The sequence below is a fragment of the Taurulus bubalis genome (assembly GCF_910589615.1).
Source record: "Taurulus bubalis genome assembly, chromosome: 1".
NCBI lineage: Eukaryota > Metazoa > Chordata > Actinopteri > Perciformes > Cottidae > Taurulus > Taurulus bubalis.
In genome coordinates this window covers 20,986,310-21,013,020 of record NC_136589.1, presented here as the reverse complement: position 1 = coordinate 21,013,020, position 26,711 = coordinate 20,986,310, and the positions used below count along the sequence as shown (strand labels likewise).

Sequence of the window (26,711 nt, the reverse complement as noted above, 5' to 3'; positions counted from 1 at the left end):
TGTCGGATGAGTTAGCCGAGCTCTCCGCCTTCTTCATAAACACCCAGAGCCGACACCGCTGTGTGGAAGACTACGACGTTAAATGAGTGTCTGGATGGCACGCCGATGAGAACAGATCCTACCAAAGCTCACGTGTTCGTTTACTTGAGAAGTCACACACTGACTCCTCGTTTGAATCCCCAGCTGGTTTCATGATGAAGACCAACAAGTCGTACAAGCTTGTGCTTCACAAGAAAGGGTTCGGTGGAAGTGGTAAGCCGTATCCTGCAATTCGTGCAAATGCACGTTTTCCCCAATGAAAGGTTTTATTTGATTATGTTACAAACACAAACTCTTTCCTTGGAGCAGATGACGAGTTGGTTGTCAATCCAAAAGTTTTCCCTCAAGTCAGCCTAAGGGATATCATCGAGATCGCACACCCCACCGATGAATACAGGTGAGCTTCCGCCATGAGAGGGTCGCTGCTAGACGTCCATTCCGTGTTGATGCCCCACTGAGTCTGGTGTTTCTCTCCCCAGTCCCCTCCTGCTGCAAGTGAAGAGCCTGAAAGAGGACCTTCAGAAAGGTAAATTAATGATCTGAGCTATATTTCAAGAATTACATTAGGCTGGATACAATTCATCTAATAATAATAAACATTAAGAAATAATATAGTAATAATAATACCGTATAGAGCTGAAACCATAACGGTGTAACAGACAACGGGTCTAGATTTAGGTAACAGAAAAGTCTGGTTTCCATTTTTAGTCAGAGTGGTATTGACCAATCACGCTCGAGCAGGCTTTTGTTTAATGATGGTCTGTGTGGAGCACTGGCCCAAACGTAATCGCTGACCCCACCGGCCATGGTCTCACGATAATTCTGCTTTTTATGACCTTTAAAAAATGAGCTTGTGGCAGGTTGTGAGACAAATATGGGGCACTTTTGCAAAGGTAGTTCTCAAACTGTGGGTGGAGCAATCTGAAGACCTCACCTTTGCTTAAGGGAACCGTAATGGGCATTTTTCATTATCTTCTCATATTTTATTTACCAAAACTTAATTGAGACTATAATTGGCCGATTCGTCCTTCTCCTATAATATACAGCATAATGGCCAAATTGGACATTGACTGTAAAAGTTCTATTGTTATATGACGTCCATTCAGTACTTAAAGCAAAGGTTTGTGATGGTTGCCTCACCTGTTCACTACTCATGAGGGATATTTTGTTCTTGTCTAGAGACAATCAGTGTGGACCAGACCGTAGCACAAGCATTCAAGCTGCGTGCCTACCAAGATGTCATTGTTAACATTGTCGACCCAAAGGTATGTTCATTAGGACCCTGTTGCGTCTTCACCATTTGCCAGTTGAACAGAATCTCTCATAGTTTTCTTTTCCTCGCAGAATGTGACACTGGACCTGGTGGAGCTCACGTTCAAAGACCAGTACATCGGCCGGGGAGACATGTGGCGATTAAAGAAGAGTCTGGTAGATATGTGGACATTTATGTGTCTGGGTATAATGTGTAACAGCACAGTTACTGGGGATTCAACTGTTGCAATCTTTATTCCAGGTGAGCACATGTGCTTATTTGACGCAGAAAGTGGAGTTTGCAGGAATCAGGTAGGAAGCATACGTTGTGTTCTCTCCACTCCATTTCCAGAAATGCATTCAGAATGACTTGAATGTGGAATAAATCAACATGTACACACGCAGCAACATAAATCATGTGCTTTCTTAGCCTTTGCTAAAAAAAAAGAAAGTTATCCTGCTGGAACTTTGTTTACGGTTAGAAAAGAAGGTGTATATTTACATAGATGAGGACGTTGTTTACATCTCAGCTGTGCCTTGCGTTTGCATGCTCATGATGTTTCTCATTCTCCAGAGCCCAGGCCAGTGAACTCTGGGTGAAGGGAGAGAAAGTGACCTGTGGGTACATCAGCGAAGACACCAGGGTGAGAGCAGTGTTGGAAACAGATGCTGAAATGCTCTCCCCATAAGCATGTGGGCCCTTTGGCTATGAATGCTTGCTATCAAATGGTCACGGTAGTATCTATTCATGTTATTCATCATTTGTTTATTGTGACACAGGTGGTGTTCAGATCCACATCTGCAATGGTGTACATCTTTATCCAGATGAGCTGTGAGATGTGGGACTTTGACATCTATGGTGAGTTGATGTCAGATCTCTCTGATTTGTTCCTCTCTGTAAGCGCGTGTTTGAGTTTCAATTCCATAAAGGCTCTCTCTGTCAGTGTCTCATTCAAACGTCTTGCTCTCAGGTGATCTCTACTTTGAGAAGGCTGTCAATGGTTTCCTGTCTGATCTTTTTGCCAAGTGGAAGGTTTGCGATTTTCTTTATTTTTTGGTTGGCTTTTGTTGTAAATATAAAACAAAAACAGTGTTTTTACTGTTAAAACAGGAGAAGAACTGCAGCCATGAGGTGACAGTTGTACTTTTCTCCCGTACTTTATACAATGCCAAAACTGTTGGTGAGTCTGCTTTCCTATGTTGTCACGTGAGTTATGTTGCAAATTGATACATTTATCAATAATACGAATACAATTTTCCTCAGATGAATTTCCTGAGATTCTGAGAGGATCCATCAGACAGGATCACGAAGGACGTTTTTATGAAGACTTTTACAGGTAGCTATAGTTACTGTTCACAGCTTTGAATCATTTGTCTTACTTCAAGTTGATCTGACTTACTATCTGGAGGACAGAGGTCTTTTGTTTTGACGGTACTTTCCTGATGTTTTGAGAAACAGACAGGAGTACCAGCACAGAGGCAAAGTAATGTACTGCTGAAGACGGATTTTCAACGCCTAAAATAAATCAATATCGGTTTAAGTGTACGCTAAATACAAATATCTTCACCTTTTTTTTCTTGCTGTCAGACAGCTCTTTCTGATGGGGCTCTGACGCTATATGTTATATCTATCTATGGTCTCTTCAAACTGGACTCCTTTGACAAAATGTGTAATTTTACCCCATAAAACAGGAGAGTTGCTCGTATTCCGTTGCCTCTATTAGTTTGCTTTTGTCATTGTGTGACTTTAGGGAATCCAAAGTAACCGTGCAAAAACCGTACCTCATAGACCCCTGCTTCTAAACATCCAAACTATTCCTTTAACTGTTCTGTGATCAGGGTCGTGGCCCAGAATGAGAGACGGGATGAGTGGACATCGTTACTGGTCACGATCAAGAAGCTCTTCATTCAGTATCCTGTCCTGGTGCGGCTGAAAGAAGCAGGTAATGAATTGAGTGTTTGGCTGATGAAGGGGTCTCTTGATTAAGTGGCTTTTGTAATTACAATCTTACCTTTTGTGTCTTGTGTCTTGTGTTTATTTTTCATTTTTCATGCCAGATGGTTTTCCTCTTGGTTACAACTCAACTGCTGCTCAAGGAAACTACCTGGAGGCCATTAACCTTTCCTTCAATGGTAAATAGACTAATAACAGAATAGAACTGCTCAAGAAAAAAAAGGAAAAAGTAATTTTAGCAGATTTATTTTGGTACCTAAAGTTAAATGAATGTAGGATTCATTGTCATTGAAAATACATGGAAAGTGAAGAAGGAAAAAAGTAGAATGACCTGGAAAATCATTTTTGTCCTGATACATTATTTCAACTTTCTCCTAATTTCTCCTAAGTTGCTATCAAGAAAACTGGAACCTGAATATTCCATCTTGTTATTTCCCCAGACAAAGCAGTGGCTGGTTAGTCTCAAATAGAGAGAATTTTGCAGTGAAATTTGGAACATGTAGGCTTGGGAAATTGTCAACCTGTCCTTTCATATCCAAAGTTAGTCTTTCACTGGTTACTAACTAAAAAAGATGATAAGAGAAGCTGTCAATCACCTTGTCTCCCACAGTGTTTGACAAGCACTACATCAACCGTAACTTTGACCGCACCGGCCAGATGTCAGTGGTCATCACTCCCGGGGTGGGAGTGTTTGAAGTCGACCGTCTGCTTATGATTCTCACCAAACAGCGTATGATTGACAACGGTCAGTGTGGAAACGAGACTTCAAACTGGCCAGATCTATTTGACAGAGAATTCAAAGTTAATTGTATGTAGTTAACGATGTTGGTATGTTTTCTCTCTTTAGGCATTGGGGTAGACTTGGTGTGCATGGGGGAGCAGCCATTGCATGCAGTACCATTATTCAAGGTAACACATTTAGAGTGTAAGTGTCCTTCGGTGCATTAGGCCATACACCTGTTGGTTTCTGATGGCTGTTACTCTCTGTAGCTGCACAACAGAACGACACCTGGAGACTCTCGTGTGGGGGACGACTACAATCTTCCTCACTGGATCAACCACAGGTAAAACTAGAATGTTGTAGAACGCAGATCTCCGCCAGGTGTCTGCAACAACCACTGCTGTATTGTGTCATTGAATGAATAAAAACCACAATTGGATAACCCCCCCAGCTCGACACCCAATGTTCTGTAAGGTGTCGTAAATCACACAAAACAAGCAGCCGTGTAGGAAGGCAACAGCTGTCTGCCTGCATAGCAACGACTGATAAATATAATTCTAATTTTCTGTAAAGGTGAAATTTGCATATCTGTCTTTCACGCCTGCAGCTTCTACACCTCCAAAAGTCAGAACTCTTGCAGTTCCTTCACCCCTCGAATCAAACTGGCTGGCCGCAAGGTGCATTCACATTTTTATAAAAAAAATGAAAATAAATTGTGTGTAACATCTCATTACAATGACGTTTCTTCTAGCTTCATGCTGAGAAATTCAAGAGCAGCAAGGAGCACAGTAAGTTGTGACCCTTTATCTCTCCTCTCACCCCTTTTCCACCAGATTAGCTCTGATTCTTGACGTGGTTCCGTTCAGGGGGTTTGGAACGTTTGTGCTATCTAGAGAACCAGTTTTGAGCAGAACCCTTGTGATCAGGGATGCCCTCATCAGCAGAGGGTGTTGTACAATTTGACGGAATTAAACAGTAGTAATGCAGGGTTCTTACCGTCATGGAAAACTTGGAAAAGTCATGGAATTTTAAAATGGTTATTTCCAGGCCTGGAAAAGTCCTTGAAAAAAAATGAAATCACTAAAGTTTTGGAAAAGTCATGGAAATGTGTTATATTCATGTGTTCATGTCATTCATTTACACTGAGTTTGAAATAATGAATATGTTTTTAAAAGAAAGACACTCAAAATATAAGCAGGCATACATACATCTATATAAATGTTTATTATTTTAATCAAACTATTGTCTCTCATTCATTTGTGTCATTTAAGGTATACTGTATGCTTTGGAATTCTCATTGTTAGTTTAAATACTACATTTTCTCACTTTTTCATGTCATACACCGAGATTTCACAAAATGTTTGCTCATGGAAATTTGGTGAAAAGTTATGGAAATCCATTGGTCACAATGTGTATGAACCCTGGTAATGGGACTGCAGATGGAATTCATTACTATTTATAATCTCAAAAAACAAGCATGGATTACTATTAAAACTTAGAAGACTATTGCGTGCAAGACTTCATCTTCTCTTTACGATCTGTAGCCCACGGTTAGCACTTCAGGTTGAGACAAATCTGCTATTTTGGTTCCAGCTGTGAACCAACTTTTCAGGATCTGAACAAATTTATTTATTTATTGAGTCAAAATGCTCTGAACGGTTAAAAAATAAGGTGTGCTGGCCAGAACGGAACCCTTCCATTTCGGTTGAAGAAGGGGTACCAGAGCTCTTTCTAATTTTTGGAATCATGAATTAGATAATGTCTTCAGTTTTGGTCAGTCTGCAGTCAGTCTTTTCAACCAAGCACCCTCTGGATTGAATAACACTTTGCACCGACTTAAATGAATGTAAGCTTTGGATTTTAGTGGAATGGATTTACGACATTTGAACAGATTTTAAATATGCCAAAGATACTACAGCAGTTCGGCCCCACCTTGAAAAGTCAGACCAGTGTGCCAGCACAGGCGCAAAGCCATGACATGCTGTGGACGCAGCAGCAGCAAAACATATTTTAGACATCTAAAGGAATTCAAATATTTCTTTAAGTGTTTACTATATTTAGAGTATTTTCACCGGTTTTCTTTGCTGTCAGACAGCCGTTTCCAACTGAATTTTGTATTTCCATCTCAACGTTTTTCAAAGCCTCGACTGTAATTTCACCCCATAGAACACAGGAGTTGCTGGTCTACTCTTCCCTTCTTAGTTTGTTTGTGTTATTGTGTGAAATTCTTGTCCGTTCATTTCCGTGAAATGTCTTCACAACATTTTGAATGAAATATGGTACAAATATTGATGGAGCTCAGAGGAGGAATCCTAATGATTCTAATGATGCGAATCCTCTTCCAGCTCTCTGTGCGCCAAAGGACTCTGAAAACAGCCTGCCTATTCAGGTGGACTACGACGCCTATGATGCTCAGGTGTTCAGACTGCCTGGCCCCTCACGAATTCAGAGGAGCACCAACTTCAGGTAGCTTGCTGCTCTCACAACACTAAAATACTTTAAAAAAGAAATGGATTTATCCTTTATTTCACCAGGATGATCCCATTGAGATTTTGAATATCATTTCTAATGGGTTCCTAGCGTAAATGTTAAACATAAGCGACACATAAAACCCAAATGGCATACTTGGACAAACAAAGCATGAAAAAGATTCAGTGCCAGGACAAGTACATTGAGCCTTAATCCTGCTTACTTTACAAGTCTCTGTAGATTACACCTAGATGAGGGTCCAAAGAAAAACTGTGCTCATTAAACACACTGAGGACAGAGCTATTCTTTCTAGTAAACCTTGTGGACCTGGGTCTGTTGAACCTGTCAAAGCACATGAGCGCCCACCCAGAGCCTGGTTTCTTCAAGGTCATGGTAAAGTGCTTGCTTCGGGGGCACGGTTGGGTCACCATAAACTCCGCCACTATTTACTGTGTGTCTTTCAGGATGGGTCGAGACAAAGAGACAAGTGGGAGGAAGAGCTGGGGCTCGGTGGACGTCAGTGCAGGCATAGGCGTGTCTCCTCCCGTCCGCTCTGGAGGTCCAGAAGAACAGCGTAGCCTGGCCTCTGACGATAGTCTGGGCCCTGTGTCCAACATGCTGCTCATACCCCGCATGCCTCTCCTCCAGTATGAAGTCAGCAGCTCCCTGGGATACACCAGCACCAGAGGTACCTCCTCCAGATCTTAAAGGGATAGTTTTTAAAGTGGGGTTGAATGAGGTACTCTTCCATAGTCAGTGTATTGCCTCCAGTAGATGGCAGTTGCCACCAAAAATAATCAATTTCAATTGGGGTGAATGCTATATTTAGAATATTTTCACCTCTTTACTTTGCCGTCAGACTGCCCTTTCCAACTGGGAACGGAAGTCGTTATCTAAGTTCTCTTCAAAACCATAAGACTCCTTTGCCAAAAACAGTAATTTTACCCCGCAGAATTAAATGAGTTGCTGGTCTGCTGCTGCCTCAGTTGGTTAGTTTTTTTAGTTTGTTTGTTTTTTGAAAAATATTCTGCCTTTTTGAAAGATTCTGAAAAGAAATCTGAAGTATTGCATTAAGCAAAAATGCAAACAAGGGATGTGATAAAGTGTGCTTCTTCCATCACTTTCTTTTCTCCAGCCCATCGTCTGGTCTTTATTTGTTTTTCTGCTGTTCAGAGTTGTTGGAGAAGATGATGGACTCTCAGCGGGACTCCAGTGCCCCGGGCAGGTTCACAGTGGGAAGCGCTGAGTCCACTTTGCACATCCGCCCAGGAGGTTACACCCCTCAGAGAGCACTCATGAACCCCTTCACCCCATCCAGAATGCCCATGAAGCTCACCTCCAATCGGCGGCGGTGGATGCACACCTTCCCTGTCGGTGAGGGAGACACGGCCTTGTGAAAACACATTTTAGGCTGTACAAAATCAATTGAATTGCATGCAGTCAGCAATTTAATGAACCTAGTTAATGTGTCAGTTGACATTCTTCTATTTCTGATCACTCTGGATGATGTAGTTCAAACTGGTGTCAAACTGCATTGCATTATGCAGAGAAGTGGTATTTAACTTCTTCCCGATCTCTCGAGTGCCACCATCACAACTTAACGCTTCCACACAAGAACAATCAAAAACTAATGGGAAGATTACGAATCCAAATGAGCACTGCAATGCTACCGGTTATCCAAGCATCAGACCGTATGTGCACTGTTGTTCTTCAGGTCCTTCTGGAGAAGCAATCCAGATTCATCACCAGACCAGACAGAACATGGCCGAACTGCAGGGCAGCCAGCAGAAAGACCCCGCCCACACCTCCGCTGAGCTGCTGGAACTGGCCTATCACGAGGCCACTGGAAGGTTAGACACCTCCCACATGAAACAAAAGTCTCCCTTGTGAAGAAGTTTAGCTGGAAGCACAGACGATGAGATGAATGCTTGATCTTTCTCTTTATTGTTTAAGGCGCACAGCTTCTAGGCATGCAGGAGAGAACGGCCTTTACGTTGGTGGAGGGATGGAAGAGTTGACTGGAAGTCCAGGAAGCCACAACAGTGGTGATAAGTCTACTCAAGAACACTGTTCTCCTGAGTATTTTGCATCATAGATGTCGCATCATAGATGTCATGGACATTGACTTAGATATCAATGTTAGTGGAAGTTGGCGATATTCTATAAATGAGACCCACTGTTGCACTGGGTGACATGTTTCTCTGTTATTCCCCAACAAATGCCCCATGTCCTCTAGTTTGAGTAAAGTTTGTTAAAATTGCAGCTGCACAGCTGTTTTAGAAAAGTTCAGTTACAAAAGGGAAAGCTATGTACAGTAAAGGAGAGGGAAATATCCATCAATTAATTGGGAGAAAGAAACAAGTTGCTAACTGTTCTGACAAAGAATCCATTGTTTCAGTCATTAAGCAAAAATGCTGTTAATGTTCCGGTTCCATCTTCTCAAATATGAGGATTCCCTCATGCTGCTTTCCTTTGTCATACATGATAATACATGAAATGTCTTTGGTTGTTAATGGGACATCTTAATACATGAAGATATTGTAATTTCTGCACAGGAGCTCTCAACAATCCCACATTGCAAGACTTTTCCCCAAGCGGTGCCGATCCAAGTGAGTCCATCTTTCCCCTACAAAAAAACAAAACATGTCAATCGCAAAGTCGCAAACATTGTCATGCAGCTGTACCTCAGGATCGGGTTGATGCTCTGAATATCCAAACTGAAAATGCCAATAAACCTTCAGAGGTTTCTTTAACCTGTGAGGGCTTATTCAGCTTTGGCAGGCAGGTTTCTCTGAGCGTCTGTCTCCAGGGGGCGCAGGTAGAAACGACTCTTACGGGTCATGTGGCTTGGGGTTACCCCTCCTCCTCCCTCTGTATCCTCACTGTCTCTGTCCCAATATTTTCTCTCTGTTTCTCTGGGCCTTCTGTTGATTTGAATTGTCATGATGAAATTTTATATTCCTCCGATTAATTATCCCTACCATCGTTTTCCTTCACCATGACCTGTTTGTACCCAACGAGCCTTGTATATCTCATTCCTGCATGGCGGTATGCATAGTATATTTCTCTTGATTGACTTTAAATTGGTGCTTCTTTTAAACAAGTCTCTCTCGCACACAGTATTTTAAGAGTTTGCATGATGAGTTTGCACGATGTGATTTCTCTGCTTAAATTCACTCAGTCACTTTACAGTTTACACCCTTGCTGAGCTCAGGGCACATTTTTCACTTCTTCCTTGTGAGCGATCACAGACTGTCACAGGGCCACAATCTGCATGTCTGATCACTACACTACAACCACAGGCCCCTCAGGAATCACCAGCTGGGGCGACAAGGCCAGTAAAAGTAACACATTCTGTTTTTTCTTCCCCTCTCTTCTACTTTCTTGTTTGTTTGTTTGTTTGTTTGTTTGTATCTTCATCTTCACTCCTTCTTTCCCATCTTAATTTCTTCATCCTCTCCCTTCCTGTCTTTACTTCACCCCACTGTGCTTCCCCTTCCTCTGTGTATCCCCCCCACCCACACACACACATGTACCTCTCTACTCTGGGTACATGCATTTGTCTTTGTTGTGGGGATTTGTGTGTGTGTGTGTGTGTGTGTGTGCGCGTGTGCATGTGTGTTTTGTGTATGGTGTGGGTGCTCCTGAAGCCCTGCTGCTGTCTGCGCCCCCGACAGTGCCCAGCTTCTGCTGCACAGTGGGGGTGGACTGGAAGTCTCTCACCACGCCGGCCTGCCTGCCCCTCACCACCGACTACTTCCCCGACCGCCAGGCGCTACAGAACGACTACACCGAAGGCTGCTACGACCTGCTGCCGCACAGTGACCTGGAGAGGTAGGCAACACTGTCTTTAGAGTAGAACTGTCTCCAGTCAGTCACGTAGAGCGTACAACCGACTAAGACACTCAACAGCTGTCCATAGAGTAACATGGGAGACATGTCCCCCTCACTATTGTAGTTTATGGTTGATTTTCTTACTAAAATGATTCTGAACAAAGTATATTAATCTTGATTAGAGAAGAGAAAAAAACATTCAACAGAAATTCCATTTCCAATTATAGTCTGTGTGTGTATGTATATATATATATATATATACACATACACACAATGCACGCGCACGCACACACGTGTGTGTGTGTGTATATAAAGGTAATCCTTTTGTAAAATAGCTCCTGTTAGTGTTATATTAACAGCACAGCACATTCAATGAATATGACAGAAATTATTCATATAATGAGTAGTAGTCATGGACCACGATCCAGATAACCAAGATCCATGTCAGCAGAAGGAGAGAGCCAGCCCTAACTATAAGCACTTTTACATGTTTTGCCCAGTAACTTCAATGTACTGTTCCTGTCATTCAGTTCAGTAGCCATGCATTTGGTCTTAAGTACGATTTAGCGAACTTTCATTCAAATTCTTAGATCATTTTACCATGACTTGTGACTTTAATAAACCAACGCTAGCTAGCTTACTTGCTAAACAAAGATAATAGCCACTAATACTGTAATAATGTCTTCACAAATTCAAAACAAGTTAACTATCAACCATTGTCATAACATATGAAAAGAGCTCATGTTGGTGTGTGGTCTCATTCTTTGTTAACAAGTGTATCTGTACTGCTGCACTGGTTATCAAGCCACAAATGAGACAAGAAATAGTGGCTAGCTAGCACAGCGCAGTCCGCCTCAATCCCTGACTGACGATACTTCGCTGCTCTCCTCCCCAGGGCTCTCAAGTGTCACACATTGAGCGTGACTGTCACGCATTTCGGTCTTAACCCCACAGGTCAACCCCACAGGGGAGATTACATTTTTCCTTCCTTTAATATTACACACACACACACACACACACACACACACACACACACACACACACACACACACACACACACACACACACATGCCCAAATACAAACAGGCACACAGACACAGGACCCATATAAATGGGAGTTGGAGAGAGTTGGAGTTATTGGTTTGGTTTGGTGCCTTGCTAAAGGGCACCTCGGCAGTGCCCAGGAGGTGAACTGGCTTCACATTGCTTTAGCAGAACCACTAAAATGATGTCCTGTGAAACCAATCAAACATAACAAATACAAATTCCTTTGAGTTTGAAATAACCTTAGCAGCAATAAGCAAACCTTAAGTGTTCATCTGTTCCTCAGGCGGGAGGACGAAGCCCCAGTGATGAGTGCATCCCAGGTCTTTGAGGAGTTTATCTGTCAGAGGTTAATGCAGGGCTACCAGATCATTGTCCAAACCAACAGGAAACCAAAGCCCACTGTGGCCACACCCCTTGGCAGCAGTCCTCTTTACTCTAGAGGTACATTCATGTTTCACATCATTTGGTTATTTTTATACATATAATCCTTTAACATTTTGTTATTGTCCACTATCTTCTCACATCAAATTGTAATCATTAGTTAGTTTTTGATTATTTGGTATGACTGAAGTCTTAAGTATTAATTGTTGTCGCCCCTGATTCTCGTCATCTAGTCGCAGTTTTTAAAAGACCCATGGTGACTGTATGTGTCGTGTCCTCTGTCTTCTTGGTGTTTTAGGTTTGGTCTCTCTGCGTCGAGCAGAGGAGGAGGAGACAGTTTACTGGCTCAGTATGGGCCGGACCTTCCATAAAGTTTGCCTCAAAGACAAGATCATCACAGTTACTCGCTACCTGCCCAAGTGAGTACTCCTGGTGGCCCTAACGGGGGCAGCAGCAAATCTTCTTCTAGACACCTAAAAAAAAATCAGTATCAGTTTTGTGTATGCTATATTTAGAGTATTTTCACAGCTTTACCTTGCCGGGGAACTGAGACTGTTGTCTAGGACCAGACTTCTTTTGACAAAAACAGCAATTTTACCTCAGAACAGGGGAGTTGCTGGTCGACTTCTGCCTCGATCAGTTTGTTTATTAATGCTATTGTGCGGCTTTGGTGAAACTTAACTAACCCTATAAAGGCAGGGTTGATAATCTTAAAAAACTAGCAAGAGTACGCTTTTCGAAACGAAAAACCCAGCACAAAGTTGCCAACTCTTCTTCAATGAAAGTAGCAGCACTTGCTCGTAAAATTGTTAAATCTAGAGAGAAAGTTGGCAACTTGGCCAGTCCCTTCAGGCCTCCCCCAAAAACACTCCCCCACGTAAACAACAAACACGATTATTGTCCATACTCACAGTACCCGTTCAATACTAACACTCCGATAGGATGGGCATTTTGCTACAACCACAGGTTCCATGTTTTGTCTTTGTTTGTCTCAGAGCATTTAATTGCTGTCAGGATGTAATGAGAATTTCAACCAAAATATCCAAAATGTTTTTGAAGAAGATTACCAACCCTGTCTTTTTAAAACAGCACAGAGATTAGTTACTGTCTCAAATAGATGGATTGTATATCGGGGACAATGGAGCCGATCTATTCAATTCATTTCTATGTTTATACACATTGTACATTGTATACTCCTGTAACATTTTTACCAATGTGTGGCTGCATTTAGAAAGGTTGCAATTCCTTTTTTTTTTCTTTTTTTTTACCAATTCTACTAAATTAATTTTCATAGTGATAATATAATTCAGTAAATGATATCTCTCTATGTATTTGTTACATTTAGTTCTTGCATAGTTGGCAAAGCAGTGTTTAAGTCGAGCCAGATGTTACCTGACGCATAAAGAATGATCCCGTCAGTGAGGCATTCAGTTGATTAATTCAACACTGGTATCTTATCAGTACTCTGTCTCGGCTGATACCAAAAGCTCTGGTATCACCATCGGTATCAGGACTGATAGAGGCTGGTACTCCTGTCTGTTTGTCCAAGCTGTAGACATGCCGACCCCCATCTATGCAATACACTGACTATGGATCCGAACCTCATATCAAGTCAAAAAACCCAACTCTACCTTTAATTGTCCAACAGGAGAGCTGTTGTAACTCAGCTGGAGCTGCTTACAGTCTCCTGTCTGTATACGGTGGAAAGTACCTCCGTGAATACACATGAAAAGGAGAACCAGTGTCAGTTATGTTCTGAGTCACATATGTTCGAGACATGTCATCCCCCATCTCTCTTCCCTCATCCGCTGTCATTTCTCCACTATCTTTACCTACTTAAAAGAAATACTGACCAGCAAAAGGGACTCCTATTTGATCCTGATGTGTGTTTTAGGTACCCGTACGAGTCAGCACAGATCCAGTACAGCTACAGCCTGTGTCCACCACATTCTGATGCCCACTTTGTGTCCTGCTGGGTGGAGTTTGGCCACGAGAGACTGGAGGAATACAAGTGGAACTACCTGGACCAGTACATCTGCTCTGCTGGCTCGGAGGACTTCAGGTACACACCAACACATGTTATCTACAGAGTTTAAATGAGTTAACTCTCTCATAAATACGCTGAGAGAGCATCATGAGCGGAATACCTATGCCTTTCTTCTGCCTCCAGTTTGATCGACTCTCTGAAGTTCTGGAGGACTCGCTTCCTCCTGCTGCCAGCCGGAGGAGCTAGGCGGGTGGCAGACGGGGAGGGGCACTGGGATGTTTATGGGGAGGGAGCAGGTGCCGGGATGGGTGGCAGCGGGGACTGGGTCCTGCTGGATGGCTTCATCCGTTTCCTGGAAGGTCTGAACCGCATTCGCCGTCGCCACCGCTCCGACAGGATCATCAGAGTGAGGCTCTCCTAGTTTACATCACGCTGCACACGACATGTTTCATGAAAACACCTTTTACAGCTGTTTCTTTCCTCACAGTTTGCTGTTTGGATTTACGTGTCCCTGCTATATTTTAATATCAATGAACCAGATAATTGTCCTATAGTAATTATTCTGCAAATGTAATACTTTTTTTGTCTTTTTTTTTATGCATTATTTTGACTCTACTTGTAGTTTTTACCATTTTTGCTACTTTACCCTTCTACCCTACTACTGTTGTACTTCTACTCCACTTCATGTATCTGATAGCTGTATTTACTACCTAAAAAGAAAATAGTTTCATCCTGATCACCTCCAGCATTAACATTAAAACTACAACAACCTTATAATATAATATATAATAATATAAAGCTAACAGGAGCTATTTTGCAAAAGGATTACCTTTTTTATATTCACACATGTATGTCAATAAATAAATAAATAAAATAAAATATATATATATATATATATATATATATATAGATACAGCAGCCACAAACATCTATTCACATTTGCTCTGTAAACATTTGTATTTGCTGTATCTTAAGATGCTGATGTGGACACCTTCCTCTGTTTCTTTCACTCTGGCTCTCACATAGCAGAAGGGCACACCAATGAAAGGACTGCAGGTCACAGGTCCTCTACCCCCGTACCCTGCGGAGCCTGTGGTGCCCCCACAAGGCAAAAAAGGAACATCAGCCTTATCGGCCTTACTGGAGATGGAGCAGAACCAGAAGTGAGTGTCTTACGGCACTGCAGGCTGTCGTGATGTGAGCGATGGAGCCACGCATATCAGTTTTAATGGCATTCTTTCTGCTTCCTCCCAGGTCTCTGGAGGAGCAGCAGCAGGCAAAGCCCTCAACAGCCGCTAGTGAGCCCTCAAGTGTTGCCACAGCGCCCACATATGTGGACAGCCCCCGCAAGGTGAGCATCTGTGACATCTGTGGTTTAGAATAAATTGTTTTGCTTCAGGCACTTCAGATGTATCTGAGTGTAATTTAATCAGCATCACATACTTGGATAAAATGGTTCTTCTTTGCTGGTTTCGGTGTGGTGTTTTTGCTCTGGTTTCTATCCTTCCATCTGTGTTTGTCCCCCCATGCTCTGTTCTGGTCCTGTCACTGGGCTTTGGGTGTTTGATCCTGGGTTATGTTCTTCCTGTGCTGACAGGACGCTGCCTTTATTTTGGATTTTATACGTAGCCCTCGCTCCTCCTACATCTATCACTCTCAGGTCAGTGTGTGTGTGTCTGTCTGTGTGTGTGTCTGTGTGTCTGTGTGTGTGTGTGTGTGTGTGTGTCTGTGTCCGTCCCCACATGTGCCTCCCTTCTAACTCCCTCTGCATTGCTGCATGTGCATGGTGTGCATAAACCCTCTGGTGCTAGTCACATGATGCTTGACTTGCTGTGCCTCATCAGATTCCACTTTTTTGTCCCCAGTGTTGTAGTGGCTGCTGGTAGGTAGTGACACTGTGGACTCTCACACCAGGATCACATGTAACTCTTCCAGTACCTTTGTGAGGATTTAAGCTGTTGGAAGTTCCCCACAGCTGAAACATTGAGACATAAAATGTATTCAGTGAGGTGTAATACACTGACAACAATTTTAACATCATGCAAAGTTGCAGTGAGGTGACAAAAAACTGTCTGACGTAGTTAGGTATTATCTGTATTTCCAGACGTTTAATTCTTTAGTTTTCCAATAACGAGACCCCTGATAGATCATAAAATATGGACTGCACTTGAAAATAGTCCAGTCCAATGTGTTTCCTTCACTATTTGTCCTTGAGCTCGATGGGAAAACAACACAAGGTCAAGGAAAGATGTGAAGGAGAGTTCATAATGACTTCAGAAAAGACAACAGCGATGTTAAGAGAGGGACTGCACTTGCAGCATGCAGTGGCAGATGATACTGACGTCTAAATGGTGCATCACTTTAAATGTTGCTGCCGCAAGGAATTGTGTGACATATTATCTCCTTCCCTTTGGTAAAAGTAGTCCAGTGCATCCCCTCCAAGGGCACCATTAGATGTCTGGCTTGGGGCACCAGTGTGACATTATCCTCATTATAAGATGCTCAGTGACTGAATGGCCTGAATCCTAAACTCAGTGAGTAATACATGTCGTGTGGTCCTGGTGTGACTAACCTTCTGTAACACAGCTGGACCCAGGCCCGCTGCTGTTTCCTGACATGATATCAGGACTCCGTTGGTAAAAAAGACACATTTACTTCAATCCACTGTTAGCTGTCCATTCAGACTTTTTGGTATTCATCCAGGTTTTGAGATATCTGTCTCTGAAGTGTCTGCCTCACTCTGAAATAAGGTGAATGGCATAATGTATGTGGTGCTCACAGTATTTAAAAATTCAACAGAAAATCTTTTTTTAGAAACGGTGTCTCCTGTACTCTGGATAGACCACAGGAAATACATAGAGCCTGTTTCTCTGGGCATTATCCAGAGTAACAGCAAGTGTTTCTGAAAAATAAACACTTTTTAAATGATATGTTTCCATGCGAGCACTGAGCCACACAAGCAGAATTAAGTTCACCTCACGGTCTTGGTGTGGCGGCAGAAATCTCAAAGTCCGATATCTCCACAGTGGATAATTAGAACAATGTGCATGGCTGACTGCCATGCACATTGGAGGAAAGTGATAATGTGCTCTTTGGTGAACTTATTAAATGAAACGGAAAACTGAATGAAGTACTTCTTCCTGTGCAGCTGCCTGCTGAAGCCAGCGAGGTTGCAGAGAAAGGAGTGCAGGCAGCAGTGACTGCTGGAGCAGCACAGCCTGCAGGAGAGACTGCAGCCAGCAGCAGCACCTTAGACACCAGGTGGGCTTTTATTTCTTACTGCAGGGACAGCTTTAAATATTTTGTCATGGTCCTATCCAGGATTACAGGACACTTTAAACATGGACACCACAGCATAGCTAAATGGTTTCTTACAAGTATTTGTTTGATAAAGTCTTACTCAATTATAATGTACCAGTAAATTATTTAAAACCTCGAACCAATGAGAATTGCTGATAATAACTTAATGATGAATTTACGGTAGTGTAACAGGTAGCACTGACCTGTGGTGATATCTGTCCACAGTGGGCAGTCTGCAGCGGGAGCCCTTTCTCTGTCCTCTTCCTCAACACTCATGGAGATCCTGGAGGCCATCAAACATCCCACGTAAGATCCATTGTTGTGTGCGTTCGGATCCTGGTACGTTTGAGTTAGTCACAAACGATTCACACTCACATATTCTGGCTTTTGCTGATTTGATACCTGTAAAGAAAACCAGTTGCCCCATCAGAATCTTTCACGTGGCTACTGTAACCAGTATGTGGTGTTGTACATGCATTTTATATTCATTGAATCTAATTAATCTAATTGTGCCTCTTTACAAGGTTTTAGGATGAATCAGTCAATATGTGGTTAAAGTGTAGACATTCCGCTTCATTTTAATGGTTATAACAAAACTATCGCATTAACCGTTTAGGAATTACAACCATTTGTACACAGTCCCCAACATTTTCAGAGGCTCAAAGGTAATTGGACAATGGTCTTACAAATGGTTTGATGGCCAGGTGTGGCCTGTTCCCTCATTATTTCATGACAAATTAAGCAGATAAAAAGGTCTGGAGATGATTCAACATGTTGAGTTTGCATTTCGTTGTCTGTGCCTCTGGTATTACAGGACAGGTGTACAGTTGCTCCCGGAGCAGAAAGGCCTCCCACTCAACTGCTTCATTAGCGCAGAGGTTGTTCATTGGCTGGTCAACAATGTGGAGGGCGTGGCCACACAGGGGATGGCTGTGGATATCATGCAGGTAAGAGTTGCATGTCCCACCTTTACATTTAACATCACTGAAAAGAAGAGCAACAGGACAAGAAACAGATGATGATGAGAGGTTTTGGAAGAGAAAACAAAGGCAACCAGTAAGAGTATTAACCAAACTATGCTGGAGTCCTATTGTCACTGTGAGATTGCCAGGCAACAGGAAGTCACTGCTTCTGTCCTGGAAATACTCCTGCTCCTCACCCCAATTTGATTTGAATGGTGGTGCTGAGAGAAGACCACTGAATGCTGCTTTTATCAACTCCAAATGTCACATGTAGTTAGTATGTTCTTACATTGACCCACTGCTCAGAAAGGATACACACAATACATTACCACGGCTTATATAATCATAAGTTGTTTGGTCTGCTGAGCTGTGCACCGTTTCCATTTGTCTGGTTTGTGTAGAAAATGCTGGATGAATGTGTGGTGGCCCACGCTTCTGGAGATGCCATGCGCACCTTCGTCTACGGATTCTACTTCTACAGGATCGTGGGAGAGAAGGATGGTACACGTGCTCCTACTATATGTATTGTGGCAAACCAGGGGTCTTGGAGGCGAGATTCACAACGAAATAGGAAACTTAGTGTCCTTTACAAAAGAGTTTAGGGGAAACGGAATGGGGTCAAACTTAAGCTGAAGAAGCCTCCCGTCCGCGGTCTTTGGCCTTCAGCCTTGTCTCAAGGCTGGGGGGTTCCACTATCCAGAGTGAGAGGCGAGTCTTTGCTGTTGGTCCCCATACTTGTAGAACATACTTGTAGTGGCCATTTGTCCAATAAATCAAAGAAAATAGACATAAATCAAAGGGCCACTGACGCACCGTGGGTATGTGGATTACGCAGCCAAAAGAATGCATTGTCCATGCAAGATTCCGTTTTTTTTAAATAATTTATTTAACTAAACAAAACAAGCAAACAAACAAAAGAACAAAGGAACTCTCCATGCTGCCTCTCCTGTGCTGGTAAAAAACCATAGGCCTACTCAGGTGCATGCTGGTACTGTACCTGCCTCCTACAATAATACCAGGTGCCCACAGCGTTACCCAATTATCAAAACAAATAAACAACCAAAAGACTAAGTATATCTAGACAACAACTACAAATAATTAGACTAAACTAAAAACTATAAAAAGGAAAACCTATAATGTATCAAAAAATCTAACCTAATAAAGCAGAATAATTCCTCTAGAATAATTAATTGATACTACTTGTGAGTAAAATAACTAAATACTAATATCAAATAAATAGCTCCTACAATCCGGTTTGATTTGGCTGAAAATTATTTCCTCAAATAAAGTTTTATATAACCTGTTTCTAAAAACAAATCGGCCTTCTTTGCATAAAATCCTGAGACATTGAAATAGTACTTTTGTCAGTGAACTATTTGTGACAGTCATGTGATTGCGAGGGCCTTTACAAAAATTCAGGGGTGCACGACCGAGCCGTGATTACGTCACTTCCTGGCGCCTCAGGCCGGCTTCCCGATGGCGAGTATGAACTGCTTTAGTCTGAGTGGTGCTGTCTGCTCGGCCCTCTGCTCAAACTGCTGCAGCGTGGATGCTGAGGGAATAAATGCCTCCCCTGATAACCTGACGGGCTGCCGGTGTGACCAGTGGCCACCTCCATTATCTCTCCCAACCTGAGTTTGGGGATCCGCCTCCTTTGTTGCACTGGCTTTGCTGTTTCCCCTGGTTTGCCACGGCATCTATAATTAATGTCAGGTAATGAGAAGATGCAATCCACTGTGTGTTGTCGTGACATTCCTGGCTGTCCTCTCCTCTGCAGGCCCAACCTCCCAGCTTCCCTCCACGTTGGCTGGAGGCTGGTCCGCTGCAGGCCTGGAGGACTTTGCTCTGTTCCAGAGGAAGTGGTTTGAGGTGGCCTTTGTGCTGGAGGAGCACCGACCCTGCGACCTCCCCGCCTTCCTCCTGCCATGGCTGCCCAGCCGGCCGGCCTCCTACGCAAGTAGGCACAGCTCCTTCAGCCGCAGCTTTGGAGGACGCAGCCAGGCCGCCGCACTGCTAGGTACACCCAGCCCAGGTCCTCCCTAACAGCCCACACCTCCCTAATCCAGATGCAGATCCTACATGAGTCTATACTTCAGAGAGTTGTCTGGGTCCAGTTTTTACATCACACAAAGCACAGAGGGTGCATTTGTTCAAGGGCTCTTGACCAGGTATCCTAATCCTAACATACATTTTAATTGGCTGTTCCAGTGCTGCTGCTCATTATTAAAGCACACATACTGAGCACTCTCAAATGGGCCCTCAAGCTTCCAGACAACATTCATCCACATCTACCTGCGGCTCCGTGTTACATAGTGAAAATGCAAAACTACTGGATTCAGTTTTTACATTTTAAATAGGCTGTCTCAAATGTTCATTTTATCCTTAGCTGTCCATGTTAGCCTTCATGCTCAGCTTGCAATGAATTAGATGAAAGAAATGTAAAGTGTCTGTCAACAAAATTAGCCAGTAAACATAAATATAGGCTTTTGGCAGATGATTAAACAACCCAGAATAGACTGAGCCATGGAACTTTGGAGTGTAGTTTATTGTCGTGGCAGTGATCAGATAATCAGCTGTGATCAGATAATCAGCTGTTGGATGAAAGTCTATTTTATGGAAGTTTGTGTGTCTGTTGATACACAGAGCATCGGCTCAGAGACGACGAGACAAGGTCAGAAGGTTGAACGCCACCTCCGCAACCTTTTCCTGATCAAGGGGAGGTGGGCCTCCATTGTTTACCTCCGAGGCACAGAGTGAAAATCAGAATCAGAAACCGTTCATTTACCAGGAATGTTTACACAAACAAGGAATTTTTCTTGGCCCCACTCGGCCCCCTGGTTCACTCAACAGGGTTGTGTTGCAACAAGCACAGCGCAGACAATTCTTTCACTAATATAAATTGTTGGGAAAATGCAATTAGTAAAATATGGTTACAGTCCAAAGACGGGGCAAATTTGTTTATAAATATTCTAAATGAACAACAATAAATTACCCGATTTAAAAACAAAGTTATATAAATATAGCGTCTTTGAGCATTTTGAAAAGTGCTGCATAAAATTAAAGTATTATTATCATTATTATTAGAAACCAAAAATAATGAGCTCTAGTTCACAACCACCACTCACCATTCCAATAAATTCATAATTTTCCAACTCACACAGTGGGATTCTTACTCTCATCACAGAACTGTTTGCATGACATCATATAACATTTCATGACATCATATTTGTCATCATCCACGTCATCTCTTTGTTGTGTGACAGAGATGCTGGACCCAGCTCTCCTGGGGGGGCTGTAGATCTGAACAGCTGGTGGTGTGTTCTCCAGTGTGTAGCGCATGCCGAGGTTCTCCTACCTCGAGCTGTAGAGTGATCCGTCCACATCATTGGTCGATGGGATCCCCCCACCCCTTCCAATTAGTGCATGCCGTGGGGTTATGTGTAGCTGATCCAGGAGCAGTGAGTGATGGGTGGGTGTGGTGTTTCAATGCATGGTGTTAGTGGCTGTGGGTCAGTAGTGCTGTGGTGTGCCACGTCCTCGCCTGCCGCTCTCAGAGACCCTGTCCCAACACGGCGTGCTGCGACAGGGTTTCTTCTTTGCCTCCATTCTTGCTTCGTACGACCGCTCAAAGCTCCACTCGGCACGTTTGACCTCGGCACATTTAGAAATGCTTGAGTTCTTTAAAGCAACAACTTTGCAAGATGAATGCTTTCCATCTGACACATGATGTCCTGGAATAATGTGGAGCTGAAGAGACTCTGGCTGCATTCATAGCTTATTTGTTGTTCTAGCTACTCTATTGCACCAGGAAACCTACATAACCTATAATGCAGGCATTGCTGCTGTTCTAACCACCTGCTCTCACTCCTCCTTCTGCCTGCCCATCATGCCTCCCATATCCCCTTCCTGTGCTTCCTCTGCCTCCTGTCTTCCTGTCTCTCCACCTCTCCCTCCCTCCCTCTGTCTGCCCCCCCCAGCTGCTACGGTCCCGGAGCAGAAGACGGTCACTCTGGATGTGGACGTCAACAACCGCAGTGACCGAACCGAGTGGTGCAGCTGTTATTACCACGGAAACTTCTCACTCAACTCCGCTTTTGAGATCAAGCTGCACTGGATGGCCGTCACTGCTGCGGTGCTCTTTGAGATGGTAACCAGATGTCCTCTTTGGTTAACTGTCAATGGGTCAGAAGTTGTTCTTCACATTTCAAGAGACACAAAATCGGAATAAATTACAGAATCTACTCATAAGGGACAGTTGAAGGTGCTAAATCCTAAAATCAAAGGATGTATATGATTGAGGGATGGCTGACTCGGTGGATAGTAGCTAACAGTCCTGATACTGCTAACTTACCTGGAGGGGAACCGGTGTGAGGGTGCTAAGCTTCCAAGATGGCGCCATCGGTCTGAATCTTGTCAAAAACCCAGTGCTTACATTACCCACAATGCACAGACGCTGACTTACGTTACATCACCTGAGGCAATTACCTTAATCAAATTTGGCGCTACTACACAAAAGGCTTTACACAGCTGTTATTTTGACACACCTTGAAATGATTTGTGAGTTCCCCTCCCGGTGGAGCGCTGACACTATAATACCTCCCGATCACTTACAGATCAACAAGGTATTTTCAAGCACACCCTAAATTCTCCGTATCCAACACAACAGCATATTAACTGTTTTGGTTGTCTGGCGGAATCCTTTTTTTATTTCCTCAATGCCTACGTGTCACTAGGTAATGACACGTAAGCATTGAGGAAATAAAAAAGTAGTCAAGCAGCATCGGCAGGAGGAGGGGAGGATGGACTCAATGATGGCAGTGATAAGTGCACCGTCATTGTCTTTGATGGTCACAGAGAAATACAGCTTGTCCTGCTGTCGCCTAGTGGGGTTACAAAGTAGGAGGCAAAGACAGATCCAAGTTAGAGGTCTAGTTCAACCAAAATGTTTTTTAATCACTTATCATCTGTCAGGTCCAAGGGTGGCACAGGAAAGCAGCCTCCTGCGGCTTCCTGTTGGTCCCTGTGCTGGAGGTTCCTTTCGCTCTGACGTCTTACCTGTACGGAGATCCACTGAGAGCCCAGCTCTTCATCCCTCTCAACATCCACTGTCTGCTGAAGAACGCCACTGACAACCTGTTCGACGGTACAGAAGCCGCCTGACTGACTTCCTGTCTGTGATGTGTACGGCAGCTCAGTCTCAACATCTGTCCGTTTTAACTCATCCAACAGGTTTTGAACCAGAGACGTACTGGGACCGGATGCAGCTCTTTCAGGAGGCCATACTCTACAGGTTGTTGTTTTATATTTATTTTGTGCGTCTCAATGGGACATTTTGATAACAGGAAATTCATTTTCTAAGCACATGAAATATGTTTTGTAGAGATGTTGTTTTTGTAGAGATGTTGTTAAACAAAAGTTTAATTTTCATAACTGTGTGATACATCCCAGCTATCTTAGTAGGTATGTGGCTAACTCCTGCTGGATCAGCAGTAGCTGAGCTAGCATTTAGTTGCATAACAATTGTCCCGCCATTCAAAAGCAGACATAGCTCAGCATCGTCCAGCTCCGACAGCTACCCGTCTCTGCTCCATAGGACTCATCAATGGTTCATCAGAGTTTCTTCATCTTCAGGCTGGTTTAGTGGATCTGGAGCTGGTCGTGGTTAAACGTTGTGATAGTGATACTTGTTACTCTGAGAGGTTGGAGAAGATATACGTTTCTACATTAAAAACCTGTGGAGCTAACATTAGCAGAGTACATTAGCACACCAATAACTAACATGAGCACTTTCATGCGATGCTAGCTAAAGGTATACACATGCTGCTGTTTAATGGATAATATTTCTTCAGTGAGTCGAATGTTCCATCCCATAATGTATAAACCCTCCCAAGCGTCACTTAGGGTCCATTAGGGGTGTGTGTGTGTGTGTGTGTGTGTGTGTGTGTGTGTGTGTGTGTGTGTGTGTGTGTGTGTGTGTGTGTGGGTACCTTGCTCTCCTGCAGAATCCTCTCCTTGCTGTACCATTGTAATTGTGCGCCAAGAGACGTTACAAAGTAATTGTACTGTTATGTACCAACAGTACGAGATGGTGTACCTTTAACTCAACTGTTAGTAATAGCCGACTAGCATACTAGTTACTATTAACCATCTTCTAGCAGGCGAGATGTAGTACACTCTGTTCAACAAAATTATATCTGAGATTTAAAGGTACTTTTTTTAAAGGAACTGCATTAAAGGTTATAATGCCTTAGCTCTATAGCTGGAATCATCAAGTTATCCAACTAGCTCCAATTAATCTTTTTTGCAACATGGTATGTGCTAGTGCAGGGGTGCCCAATACGTCGATCGCGATCTACCAGTCGATTGCGGAGGTAGTGCAGGTAGATCGCATGCCATTTAAAAAATAATAATAATTAAAAAAAATTAAAAAAACTTTAGCGACAAAACCCAGCTCCCAGTGTGCAAATTAATGTCAATCACTACGGACGCTGCGCCCGCAATGGTTGGCCGCTTGAATGGATGTATTGCCAAGTACAGGGAGATGTTTTCCCCGACTTCCTTAATTACCACTGCATAATACACCAACAAGCATTATGCGCTACAACGCTAAACATGAAAGAGATCACGGATGTGGCAACAAAGATCGTCTAATCGAGCGAGAGCTCTTCAAAGACGGATGTTCTGTGCGCATCTGGAGAAGGACTGCAGCCACTCTGACTTCCTGCTGCACACTGATGTGAGATGGCTTATAGAGCTCTGTCCGGAGATACAGGAGTTTCTACATGTTGTTAAACATGCAGAATACAACCAACTAAGAGTATGTCAATATGCTCACGTTTCTGAATTACAATTTAAAACGTGTGTCAATTGTGTGTTCCCCTGAAGGAGGGAGCAGCAAGACGTGGGACTATAATGAGTCATTTTGATTTACTTTTAAACCCTTGCGCTTTAATTATCGGGTAGGATGGACAATTTTTTTAAACTTTTGGACTTTGAATGGCACTTGCAGCCCAGTTATTCTTTAGTTATTTTGCACTTTCAGAGGCTTGATTGCTATGTTGAGTTACCTTTAAAGCTTTATTTGTACTTTTTCTTTATTTTTAAAGCATATTTGCACTTTAATTTGTATTACTATTTAATTTATTTGTTATGATGATGTTCTGATGTTCAGATCTTGTTACTCAAATACATTTGAAGTTCAAATTCCAACATTTTGAGTTACTATTCTTAATTTGCTATGGGAAATAGTCATTAGATTAGTCGATTAATCGAAAAAATAGTCGATAGATTAGTCGTTTATGAAAATAATCGTTAGTTGCAGTCCTAGAGTCAGCCTTTTCCCACATGAAAAAGATTAAGTCCAAACACCGTTCCACCATGACTGATGACCATTTGGTCTGCCTGACGCTGACTACCAGCAGCTACTGTCCGGACTATGCAACCCTGCTGGTTCCATGCAGTGAAGTCATCAGAGTAAAATGTAATGACCAAAAATGTACAAAATTGTATTGTGTCATAAGGGTTCATGCAGTTATGCAAGGTACGCCAATATTGTAAATATAAAGTATACTCTGTATATTTATACATTAATAATGCTTTACATAGATATAAGCATTATTAATGTAGGTAGATCTTTTTGACTTGGTCATTTTAAAAGTAGCTCGTGAGCCAAAAAAGTGTGGGCACCCCTGTGCTAGTGAATCACAAAGTTCTATGTCCCGACCACATAGTTTGTCTGAATTATGCAAAACTGTGCTCCTTCTATCAGATTCGGCTTCGTGCACGACAAGTTTTCTGCTTCTTCTTATAATTTCCCCTCTGAGAACAAGCCCCAGTACATCCACGTGACAGGTTAGTAACCCCACACACACACACACACACACACACACACACACACACACACACACACACACACACACTCTCAACCTGCCTCTCCTTCACCAGGCACCGTGTTCCTGCAGCTGCCGTACTCAAAGAGGAAGTACTCGAGTGGGCAGCAGCGCAGACGCAGAAACTCCACCACCTCCAACAGCCAAGGCCCGTACGGCGGTGAGGAGCGCGTCGGTTACTACTGGGCCTACAACACCATGCTGACCAAGGCCTGGAGGACGGGCGTGCTGGGCGACGAGAGGCTCGCCGACCGCCTGCTCAGGGACTTCACGGACTTCTGTGCCAACAAGGACAACAGGCTGCTCAACCTGTGGGACAGCTGCCAGGAGAAAATGAACGCCAGCGCTCCCTGACGAGCACAGGACAACAAGATGATCATGGAATCTCTTTAGTCTTTATTTATCCAGCAAAATGTTGGACTCCGGGTTACATGCAATGCTGTGACGGATAAGAATCAACTCTTCGGATGCTCCCAGTATTAAATATTTGATTCTCTCCACACTTTAAATGTCATATTCACGCCTTAAGAGAAGACATTCTGCTCAAATGATGTTTGTTTATTTTCACATTATAGATAAGATACTTTATTGTTTCATGTCACACTCACCTGACGCCCTCCAACTGTCGAAGCATCCCATAAACAAGCACCTCCTGACAGTTGTCACCAGCAGGGTTATAGTGGGGAAACACAGAATTTGGTTTGACAAACGCAGATCTGAGTAGATTATTAAATCACCAACTATCATCGACGAAACAATACATTTTCTGACCTTCTCGTCCGCTTCCAATCTTTTTTCACATTTCTCTTAAATCAGCCTCTGCATCGGCGACAGCAGAGAGCCATTATGTTTTCAGTTCATCTGTGTGACCTCAGGA

General features: G+C 43.1%; 1 protein-coding gene across 4 annotated transcripts; it reads left to right on the top strand.

Annotated features, from left to right (window-relative positions):
• The first annotated feature begins 48 nt into the window (after positions 1 to 48).
• depdc5 (DEP domain containing 5, GATOR1 subcomplex subunit) lies at positions 49 to 26,336 on the top strand. 4 transcript variants are annotated; one of them, XM_079229079.1, is made up of 42 exons: positions 49 to 252; positions 349 to 436; positions 519 to 565; positions 1,219 to 1,304; positions 1,384 to 1,467; positions 1,553 to 1,602; positions 1,865 to 1,934; positions 2,071 to 2,149; positions 2,262 to 2,323; positions 2,402 to 2,471; positions 2,555 to 2,627; positions 3,130 to 3,233; positions 3,349 to 3,423; positions 3,855 to 3,989; positions 4,092 to 4,153; positions 4,235 to 4,308; positions 4,573 to 4,642; positions 4,717 to 4,753; positions 6,311 to 6,431; positions 6,899 to 7,122; positions 7,608 to 7,808; positions 8,149 to 8,284; positions 8,388 to 8,479; positions 8,990 to 9,043; positions 10,112 to 10,268; positions 11,599 to 11,756; positions 11,995 to 12,115; positions 13,591 to 13,758; positions 13,867 to 14,089; positions 14,710 to 14,846; positions 14,938 to 15,034; positions 15,281 to 15,343; positions 16,832 to 16,944; positions 17,209 to 17,289; positions 17,798 to 17,930; positions 18,347 to 18,446; positions 19,723 to 19,962; positions 21,923 to 22,092; positions 22,917 to 23,088; positions 23,175 to 23,235; positions 25,714 to 25,796; positions 25,890 to 26,336. In XM_079229079.1, the coding sequence occupies exons 1-42, from the start codon at positions 192 to 194 to the stop codon at positions 26,186 to 26,188; spliced, it is 4,731 nt and encodes a 1,576-aa protein (XP_079085205.1). In that variant the 5' UTR covers positions 49 to 191; the 3' UTR covers positions 26,189 to 26,336. The 4 variants fall into 4 exon arrangements, with proteins under 4 accessions (XP_079085205.1, XP_079085204.1, XP_079085203.1 ...); XM_079229078.1 differs by having other exon boundaries at positions 10,085 to 10,268; positions 14,713 to 14,846; XM_079229077.1 differs by having other exon boundaries at positions 10,085 to 10,268.
• The last annotated feature ends 375 nt before the right edge of the window (positions 26,337 to 26,711 follow it).

Excerpts from the sequence above, each read along its gene's own strand:
- depdc5 (XM_079229077.1), top strand. The coding sequence starts at position 192 with ATGATGAAGACCAACAAGTCGTACAAGCTTGTGCTTCACAAGAAAGGG. Across the intron at positions 7,809-8,148 it reads GATGCACACCTTCCCTGTCG|GTCCTTCTGGAGAAGCAATC; the intron begins GTGAGGGAGACA and ends GTTGTTCTTCAG. Across the intron at positions 11,757-11,994 it reads CAGTCCTCTTTACTCTAGAG|GTTTGGTCTCTCTGCGTCGA; the intron begins GTACATTCATGT and ends TTGGTGTTTTAG.